Source organism: Eublepharis macularius, chromosome 2 (genome assembly GCF_028583425.1).
Source record: "Eublepharis macularius isolate TG4126 chromosome 2, MPM_Emac_v1.0, whole genome shotgun sequence".
Lineage (NCBI taxonomy): Eukaryota > Metazoa > Chordata > Lepidosauria > Squamata > Eublepharidae > Eublepharis > Eublepharis macularius.
In genome coordinates, this window is record NC_072791.1 from 148,586,394 (window position 1) to 148,597,390 (window position 10,997).

Sequence of the window (10,997 nt, forward strand, 5' to 3'; positions counted from 1 at the left end):
TTAGCATTGTGGCTAAGTGTCTAAATCAATTGTCTCTTATTGAAATTTTACTTCCCTTCTGAGGGGATGAAGATGTTGACTGAGAAAATTTTCTTTTTTGACTTGGTTTGCTTGTTTCCATCGGTTCTTCTAGGTTCAGTTCATTTAACATTGATGCTGCAGAGTCGTAGTCCGAAGCAATAAGACGATGTCCTTTGTGATAGACCAGTAGTTTCGTGTAATTCCACCATTTGTATTGTACTTTTGCTCTCCTCAAAGTCTCGGTTGTGGGTTTAAGTTCTTTTCTCTTTAAGAGAACTTCATTAGGCAGGTCACTGTATACTTGTATCTGGGTGTTATTGAATAATAGAAAGCCTTTGGATCTTGCTTCATTGATTATTTTCTTCCTGATGTTAGTATCTGGTACTTCAATAATGATATCTCTCGGCATATTTCTTTTTTTCCTGCTGGCTTAAAGATCCGATGCGATAAGCTTTTGTTATGAGTTGGTTTGTGCCTTCCTTAATGCCCAGCAGCTTAGATAGCCAAGGTGTTAATGTTCTGATTATATTTTCATTTTCTATAAGGGACTCTTCAATCCCACGGAGCTTGAGATTTCTGTAACGAGCTGACACTTCCAGGTGAAGAATTCTTTCCTCCTGCTGTTCTAGTTTATTATATATTTCTCTTACGTCTCTTTGAGACATGATACTAAGTTCCATAGCACTTTCAGCTGTTTGATTTGTCTTTTGAAGTTCTAATTTGATTTCTGTTAATTGTGTAGATAGCGGTTGGATGAGCAGCGTCATTTGTTTGAGCAGGTTTTCTTCAAATTTTGCAAACTGTGCCTCGAGGGAGTGGTTATTAGTTTTTGCTGCTGCATTTGTTTCTACAAGTTTCCTGTCGGCCATTTTGGATAGCTCGGCCTTGCTGCGTTCCTGAGGCATAGTTTGAGTTGTGCTGTAAAAGAGCTGCTGCAAATTTCTTGCCGATTTTGGATAGATCTTCTTTTCCCTCTGCGTCTGCTTTCTCAAATATATAATGCAGGGTAAGCAATATCAGCTGTTTTCCGGGGTTTACAGGGAGGAAGGAGACAGAGATCTTTCAATGTGCGTCCATACCCGAAGGCTCCGACGCCACGCCCCTCGTGTGGGGATTTCCTGGAGATTTGGGGGCAGTGCCTGGGAGGGCAAAGTTTGGGGCGGGGAGGGATCTCAGCAGGGATATAATGCCATACAGTCATCCTTCAATGCAGCTGTTTTTTCCAGGGGAACTGATCTCTGTAGTCTAGAGATCAGTTGTAATTCCAGGAGATCTCCATGCTCCAGCAGGAGGTTCACAATCTTACAAGAGATCTTACGTAGCCTTATGAATAAGAGAAAACATGAATATACCAGTCCCTTCTGGAGTTGGGGGAGGGTTTAAGGGGCAGAATTCCTACCATTTCTAATATATCGGGGTGGGGGGCCTCAAAAAACGTTTCTGCTGAGGAGGAGCAGACACTGCTTATATCATCCATTTATTGCGACATTAAACCTTGCACTAACCAGGGCTATGAGCTATACAGAAGTGAAGCTATTTCTTAGTGAACATGTTTGAAGTCCAAGTGGTCCCTGGCCTAAGGGTCATTCGTCTGGCCTCCACCAGGGCCAGGGCTTTTTCGGCCCTGGCTCTGGCCTGGTGGAATGCTCTCCCAGTGGAGATCCAGGCCCTGAGGAATTTATTGCAGTTCCACAGGTTCTGTAAACTGGAGAAGTTCCACCAGGCCTATGGCTGAAGCCTGACAGTGTCTCTCCTTGGCTGACAGTCATGCCCCTGCCAGGTTGTTATGAGTGTGACTGCTCCATCTGTACTATCTGCATTTTATAGTTTCAGTACCCCCTCTTATGTGATCATTGACACTTATTCATTGATTGGTTTTCATGTGTTTTATTGTGGCTCCAAATGTATATTTTAAATTTTGTATTTAATTGTTGTTGTGAGCTGTCTTGAGCCTATGTGCAGGGAGGGCAGGATATAAATGTAATAAACTCAACTCAATGTCCAAACTAGTTGTCTCCAAAGATGGGCTAACGCTGTGTTTCTCAATTTGTGAGTTAGAACTTAGTACCCAACAGTAGGTTATGAAGTAGGCATGGGCTCGAATCGAAATACGAATCAAATTTCATGATGAATCAGGCCGATTCATGTATCGCAAAAATGCGTTTCGTGGGGCCACGTTTTTCACAAAATCCATGACTTTTGGCTCCAGTTAATTCAATTTATGAATGCTTCGTGCTGCCAGACAGGCTGGTACTGATCGATTGATTCCCTAGGCAACATAGGCCCGGAATGTCTGTAGACCGTTTGTTGCCATGGAAACCCCAATCTTAGCCCACATAACTTTGATAGGCAGCTCTCCTTGCCAACCTAAGAGCTAAGCAATGCAGGTCTGCGCAAGTTTACCTGGGAACTATAGTCAGAGACTCCCCCTTTTTGTTTCCCTTCTCTGTTTTTAAGAATGGGATGGTGGAGTAGTGGTGGCGGCGGCGGCAGCCTCAGCAACTCCTGCTCGCTGCTTGCCAGCTTCAGGAACCCTTCCCCGACTCTCTACCTTCCATCCTTCTGCTGCTCTGACATGTCTTCCCACCCCCAAGCTCCCCGGAGTGGATCCTGAGTGGATCTGCTCTGCTCTGCTTTTCCTTCAATAACATGGAGGGGGAGGGGGGAGGGCATGTCAGAGCAGCAGGAGGACAGGAGGACAGGAAGGAAAAGTCAGCAAAGAGATCCTTTGGGGCTTTCAGTTAGATAAGGCTATTTGCTCTCTGCCAGATTTTTCTTCTAAATCAATACAAACAATAGAAAACTTATTAAACACATTAACCCCATAATGACTGAATATCAGACCTTGCAACATATATTCCAATAATTCCAAATTTATTGTAGCATACACTTTATTGCATGCATCTGATGAAGAGAGCTGTGGTTCTCAAAAGCTTAAGCTACAATAAAGTTGGCTAGTCTTAAAGGTGCTACTAGACTCTACTATTGTACAACTACAGACTGACATGGCTAACTCCTCTGGATCTATAACAAAGATAGGGTTTCCAGCTCCGAGTTGGGAAATTCCTGGAGATTTTAGGGTGGATCCTGGGAAGGTCAGGAGGGGCCTCAGCAGGGTATAATACCATAGAATCCACCTTCCAAGAGAACTATTTTCTCCAGAGAAACTATATCTGTAGCTAGGGTTCCAAGGTTCCTATACCTTCCCAGCATGAGGGGACTAGGGGTGTGCAAGGCCTGCCTGTTTCGTTAAACCTGATTCGGTTTTAACTGAATCAGGAAACCATTTCGGTATTCAGGGAATACCGAAGAGCAAGCCGATTCAGTATTCGCGTTTCGGCTTGATTCGGCCATTGTTTTCAATGAGAAAACCTTTTCCTGGCTTTCCGGGAGTCTGAGGGGGGCATTTTCTGTCCAAATCACACCAAAATTGGTGGAGACCTTCTCCTAACTCTCCTCTAACTATCCCCCAAGTTTCAGAAAGATTGGACTTTGGGGGGCCATGTTATGCCCCCCCAAACAAGGTGCCCCCATCCTCCTACACTCTCCATGGTTCTCTATGGGGAAAACCAAGTCCTCTTCCTAGGTCGCTTGGGGTGGCATTTTGCAAGCAAAATGCAACCAACTTTCAGGGGATTTGCTCCAACCTGTCCTCCCACCCTCCACCAAGTTTCAGGCAGATTCCACTTTGGGGGGGGCATTTTACGGCCTCCCAAAGAAGGTGCCCCTATCCACCTCCACTCCATTATTTCCTATGGGGGAAATAAGAGAGGCTTGTCTGGCTAGGGGTGGCATTTTGCATGCAAAATGCCCCTATACTTCAGAGGACCTCCTCCTACCTGTCCTCCCTCCCTCCACCAAGGCTCAAGCAGATCTCACTTTGGGGGGCCATATTATCGCCTCCCAAATATGCTGCTCTTAGCCCCCCCTTTCTCCATTATTTCCTATGGGGGAAATAAGAGAGACTTGCCTGGCTAGGGGTGGCATTTTGCATACAAAATGCCCCCAACCTTCAGGGGCCCATCTCCTACCTGTCCTACCACCCTCCACCAAGGCCCAAGCTGATCCCACTTTGGGGGGGGCATTTTATGCCCCCCCCCAAAAGTAGTTCTCCTGCCACACCACTTTGTCTTTCTACTGTGGGGAAGTCTTCCACACCGCAGAAACACATGGGATTGGCGCTGCCAATGGCCACAGCCACAGTCCACCTGCACCCAAACTGCCGAATACCACACACACCCTCCCCAAAACTTCCCCTGTCCTGTGGCCAGCAACTTCTCTTGATTCCTGTTATGGGAAAATCTCCCACAGCAGGAACCCATGGAATGTGGCATCTATGGCCACAGGAACAGTCCCCCTTTTAAATCTCCCCCCCACAGCCCCACACTGACCCAAAGAAACCCTCCCCAACATTCCCACACCGGCCACTACCCCAGGAGCAGGCTGGCCAGCTGTCCCCCATTGTTCCCTGTGATGGGAACTTTTAAACTCTCTTTCCCTGGGCAATTATGCACAGCCCAGGGGTGCCACAATGGTGGGCACACTCCTGAGTGCGAGCTTGTCCCTGTGAAAGAGCACCTGAACCACAGACACCCTCCCCCAAATTCCCCCACCACCTACAGAGATGGCTGGCCGGCCAGCCCCATTGTTCCCTATGATGGGAACCAACTGCACAACAAAGAATAAAACACAAACACACACTGAATAAAGTTTTTTAAAAAAAACATTTTCTCACTTTCAAAGTACAAGTAGGCAAAGCATTGTGACACATTACACCAGCAGTCCCCCACACAGAAAAATAACACAACTCACTTAACATCAGAGAATCACAAAAACACAATTCCTGTCAAAAACACTTTATTTCTTTAACAGCTATAGGTTACACAGCAGGGGGGCACACCAAAGGGCATGCCAGCAGTATCTTACACAAACATAACACATCTCACTTCACATTAAAGAATCACAAAAACACAATTCCTGTCAAAAACACTTTATTTCTTGAACAGCTTTAGTTTGCACAGTAGGAGGGTACAACACAGCATGAAAGCAGTCTACTACACAAAATAACACAACTCACATCACCGTTTTTGACAGCAATTGTGTTTGGGTGATTCTCTGATGTGAAGTGAGTTGTGTTATTTTTGTGTAGTAGACCGCTTTTTATGCGGTATTCAGAAAAAGTTTCGGTAATACTGAAAAAAACCAAAACAGCCCTGATTTGGTAGTTTTAACCTAATCAGAATACCGAATTGCACACCCCTAGAGGGGACCCCGGTACTTACTAGGAGTCTGCTCCTCGTACACATGCAAAGTACCTACTCCTGGTGCCAATGTGATGACATCACATCTGGAAGTGACATCATCACACTGGCCATAGGAGTGCTCCTGCACTCTACGCAGGGCTGATTAGTTGAGAATCGACCCCAAATGAAGTATGGGAGCACTCCTGCAGTAGGTGCAATAATGTCATTTCCAGAAGGGATGTTGTTGCATCTGCTGAGAGTGTATATGCCACACCTGTTCCCAGGATGCCTGACAGTGGCAGGCGATATCTGGACTGCCCAAAACCTCCCGCTAGTTGCCAGCAACCAGCAGGCAAGCAGGTAAACTACTGGAAGATTTCCTGCCACCGGCAGGCACTTGGGATCCCTATCTGTAGCCTAGAGATCAGTTATAATTCCAAGGGATCCCCAGCCACCACCTGGAGGTTGGCAACCCTAAGACCAACCTCACTCAGCCACACATTCTGTGGTATCATGGGAGCCAACTACAACAAGACCTTGTAACATTTTCACAAAAAGCTCAACTTTGGCAAGTCTCATAGAAAGAGTTCCACAATCGTGAGGAATAGCAGAGCCCTGTGAGAGAGAGGGAATGTAAAAAGAACTCAAAATTGTTACAGGCCCTGTGAGTACGTATCACAATGTACAGAGTAAGATCCATGGACATACAGCTTTGCTGGGGAGGGGGCAGAGGGCTTCTTCACTGAGACCATTAGAAAATTTCTAGAAGGTATCCAAAGTTTAGAAAATTGGAAAGATACAATAAGATTTATCAGATTCGTGCAGAATTTGTCACGAGAGAGGGGTATTGTATCCAAGTTAAGATTTAATAAGATAGCAATCATGAATTGCTATGATAGCAATTATCCATTATCAACCTTCTTGCAGAGGCCTGAATCAAGCAGTATCATTTTTAAAATAAAAAGAGATGTACATTTTATTAAATAAATTAATTTTCCACCAAGATGGAAAAGCTTTTATCAGGGGTTGCAATTAATTGCCTGTAATAATGAGATGTATCATGCCACAGCACCAATTAACTAATAAAGATCAAGGTCATATAAACAAACAGAAACTGGTTCCAGGAATGTCTTATTTGTAAATCCACTTCTCTTCCCCAGTGTATTTTTAAAGTTACTGCTGTTATCCACTGCACTTGGTTTCCTCTGTATGTGGCTCTACCTCTTGTGGTGGCCATTTTGTGGTTGTGCTCACCATCTTGTCAGAATGCAAAAGGTGCCTACAAACAGGCAGAAAAATGTTGGGGACCCCTGGGTTAGCAAATCAGACTAGGAAACTCAGGATTAAATTCTCACTGCACCATGGAAGCTTGCTGGGTGGACAACCTTGGGCCAATCACACTGTCTCAACTTACCCTATCTCACAGGGTTAGTGTGATGATAAAATGGATAATAGAAAAATGTAAACCACTTTGGGTCCCCACTGGGGAGAAAGACAGGGTATAAATAAAGAAAATAAATACATTTTTCTTCTATAATCCATTTCAATAAATCTAACTTTCATGCATTAATATTACACAATTCTGTCCAAGAATTTACTACTCTCCTATACCTTGCTGATAATAAAAGTGTAATATATAAATAATATTCACCATCTTAACTAGGATTTCTCATCTTAACTAGAATTTCTCATCTTAACTAGAATTTCTCATTCCTGGTTCAAAGAGGCTTCCTCGGGTTAGATCTAACGGTTCTCTTCCCTCGGAAGAAAGAGTTCTCCTCCAATGGAAGAGTTTTCATTCAGTGGAAGGGAGCCATTGGATTTAACCTTGGGTTGCCAACTCCAGATTGGGAAATTCCTGGAGGTTTGGGGGTAGAGCCTGAGGAGAGTGGGCAATGGGGAAGGATAGGAGCTCATGGGGGATGTGATGCCATAGAGTCCACCCTCCAAAGCTGCTATTTTCCCCAGAGCAACTGATCTTTGTAGTCTAGAGTTCAGTTGCAGTTCCAGAACTCCAGGACGATGCTGTAGGTTGGCAACCTTAATTCCACCGATGTCCTTAATAGCTGTGTGGAAATCAGAAGGCTGTAAAGTGCCATTGATCAAAGTGTATCACACCCACCCTCTATAGAGGTCAAGGTGGCTTGCATGAGGCATTTGCCTTCATCACAAAAATCCCATGAGAGGTGGTAGCCTGAGAAATAATGATTTGCCAGTGAAATGTATGGTTGACAACTAAACTAGATATGATGCATATAGCCTGTGGTAAAATCTTCAGTGTCTGGACATGTATGTATATTTACGGAAATGTAGCCATAGAAGGTTGCAGGTTTCTTCATAGCAGCACAGGAGAGCATAACCCTTTTCCCCTAGGGCAGTTTTCAAATCCAAACTGCCACCCCTGTGTTGCTTTTCTCCTGGGGAGGGAGCACAACTGATAACTGATATTTTACCGCATCGTCTAATTTGGCTCTGTGCAGGAACTGAAAGTAGCATTTCCCACCCCAAAAAAATCTAGGAACTACACCACACTGTGCCTCTTCCAGTATACTGCTGAAGAATGTCTCTCTGTCACAACTTTGCTTAAGGAAGAGGGTTGCAAAAAGTGCTTCTGACCTATGTGACAGCTTCTCCTGGAAATAAAGTATTATTCTGCAGATTCCCAGGGGAAAAAATTGGATTGGATGTCTGAAATATGATTGCTTATCCCACTGCAAACTACTTGGTCTTGGCAATAACCTTGTATAAGGCACCCTTCACTTCTGTATTCCTCAGGCTATAGATTAGGGGGTTGAGCACAGGGGTGACTATTGCATAAAAGACAGACACTATCTTGTTGAGATTGACTGATGAGGCAACTTTAGTGCGGACATACATGAAGAAAAGTGTCCCATAGAAGACAGAGACCACAGTGAGATGGGCGGTACAGGTTGAAAAGGCGCGGTGACGCCCTGCCAAGGAGGGAATCTTTAATACTGTAAAGATAATGTAGGTATACGACACTATAATGACAGAGGAGGAAACCAGAAGCACAGCCAGGGATACCAGGAAGTCCACCATCTCTTTCAGGGAAATGTCAGTGCATGAGAGAACAAGGAGTGGGGAAGCATCACAGAAGAAGTGGTCTATCACATTTGGGCCACAGAAAGTCAGCTGTGACATAAAGTAAATAGGCAGTGCAGGTGTGAGGAACCCTGCTAGCCACGAGCCACCAGTCAGCAGTAGACAAGTAGCATGACCTACCATTGCTTGGTAACACAGCGGCACACAGATAGCCACATAGCGGTCATAGGCCATGACAGCTAAAAGGAAGCACTCAGTGCTGCCCAAGAAGGTGAAAAGGTAGAGCTGGATCAAGCAGGAAGAGTAAGAGATTGTCCTACCACTTGGGGATCCAAAGCCAGCCAGCATCTTGGGCACAGTGAGAGAGGTATAACAGATATCCAAGCAAGAAAGGTGAATGAGAAAGAAATACATAGGTGTATGCAAGTGCTTTTCCATTGCCACAGCTAAGACCAGGATACTGTTCTCCATCAGAGTCAGCAAATACATGACCAGAAAGAAGCAAAAAACAGGCAAATGTCCCTCATGGATGCCTGTGAAACCCTCCAGAACAAATTCTGTTACCAGGGTCCAGTTCTCAGGAGGAGGCAGCATCTAGAAGATGGACACAGGATTGTTAAAACATTTGCTCATGGATCACAAGCATTCAAACATTTGAAGTTTCAATTAGCTTTTTTAAAAATAGCTTTGAATGAAAAACTTATTTTCCCCAGATTGCTCCCCTGTTTTTCTGAACTCACAAAAAAGTACCCAAGGCAACATACCAAAAGAGTCACTATTGAGTAGTAAGATCAAGATGGGTAGCCATGTTTGTCTGTAGGAGCAGGAAAGAGCAAGAGTCCAATAGTGCCTACCAGTTTGCTGGTATCTGAAGAAGTGAGCTGTGACTCACAAAAGCTCATTCCCTACCACAAATTTTGTTAGTCTTATAGGTGCTATTGGACTCTTGCTCTTTCCTACTGTGGAGTAGTAAGTGAGGCAATTGCTCTCTCAAAATCTAACCTATCCCACAAAATTGTGGTGACAATATACAAGAAAGATCCCACATAATCTCTTCTGCTTAACTAACCATGGGGTTTTCCCCAAATAAATGCAGGCTCAGTTTCTCAAATTTATGTTAAATATTATAATAATTTAATTATCCCTAAAACTGTAAATCTTGTAGTTAATAGACAACACGCAAGTATGAGACTATTCTGACCAGTCAAACCGGACAGTCTCTGCAGTTGTCTGACAAACATCTCTTGCCTAATCCAAATAGAACTTCCTTCCAGCATAATTTCAGTGGTATTTGCAAAATAAATAAATAAATAAAATAACCTGTTAGATTTGACAGTTATGATTAGGTGTGCTAGCTTAATCACAAAATGGTATCACAAGTTAATGAGAAAATTCTTCTTTCTTTGATCTTCTATGAAAGCCTACTAAAAGCCCTTAAATAGAATAGCTCCCTAAATCCTAGAAAGCTATTAACAACATCTGCTTTTTACAGGTCTTGTTAACACTAACTCTACAAAATCCTTGGACTGTGGATTACCATGGCTAATGTAACATGGTTTAACAGACAAACTCTGTTTAACTGATTCATACAATATAGGACAAATATTTAACTATGAACATTATTGCAAACATGATGCTTATTTAACTTTAATTACTTTGCCTAATTGAGAGATACCCTACTTAAAGTAAAAGCTTCCCAAACCTTCTTTCCATTATCTGGGTTTCTCTTGAGATACCCTGCTAGATGCTTTTGGTGTCTGTCTGAAAATGTGGTTTGTCATGCAGTAATCTAGCAAGAAAGAAGACTATGCAGAACTGATGCAGATGTGCATCTTCACCATGGTGCTTATCCAGGCTTCACTGAACTGGATGAATAAATCTGTTATTGCAGATGGAAATCTCTAATCATGTACAAGACTCAAGAGTAGCATTGACCATGCATGGTGCCTCTAGCCTGAGCTATGGGTTCTCTCAACCAGAACAGTCATTTCTCATCAGTCCCTGAGTGTATCCACCCAGAAAGTATTGCTCTTTTTCCGTGGCTCAGTTATGCCACAGTATATTGTTATTTTGTTTCAGCAACAAAAACATTTGCGGTAAAGTGAAATGAATTAGGACTCATCCATCCACTTTATTCCATGGACATACATCCAAGCTAATGAAAAGTCATCCAAAATTCATGAAACTTTATTTTTTAAGTCTTTCTTGTTATAAAGCACAATACTCTTTGTTGTTAGGTTTTTTAATGTTGTAAAAGAGCTTTTCACAGTAAGTACTCCTATATATGTCTCTCTGTGTGTATTTATGCCAATGTTGGATCATAGAAATATATCTTACATTCGTTTTAGGTGGGTAGCTGTGTTGGTCTGCATTAGAACAGTAGGATTTGAGTCCAGTGGCACCTTAGGGACTAACAAGATTTTCAGTCTGTAAGCTTTCGAGAGTCAGAGCTCCCTTTTTCAGACAATGGCATGGTGAGGTGCATGTCAGTAAAGCTCTCCAGCACTCTACACTTTCGGTCTTCATTGCCCACTCTGCATGGGGGACATTCATTCATCCCCCCATCACGCTGCTCTGCACAAGATCTAAAGACTCCACTGTCCATGCAGAGATCAATAACTTCCCTCTCTCCGTCCACACACAACATATCTCCCTCCAGCACCCTTCCCA

At 43.5% G+C, this 10,997-nt stretch overlaps 1 protein-coding gene across 1 annotated transcript; it reads right to left on the reverse strand.

Annotated features, from left to right (window-relative positions):
* Positions 1-7,982: 7,982 nt before the first annotated feature.
* Positions 7,983-8,921, reverse strand: LOC129323500 (olfactory receptor 6Q1-like). Its single transcript, XM_054970036.1, has one exon. It carries the CDS (start codon positions 8,919-8,921, stop codon positions 7,983-7,985), a length of 939 nt encoding a protein of 312 aa, XP_054826011.1.
* Between the last annotated feature and the right edge of the window lie 2,076 nt (positions 8,922-10,997).

Excerpts from the sequence above, each read along its gene's own strand:
- LOC129323500 (XM_054970036.1), bottom strand. The coding sequence starts at position 8,921 with ATGCTGCCTCCTCCTGAGAACTGGACCCTGGTAACAGAATTTGTTCTG.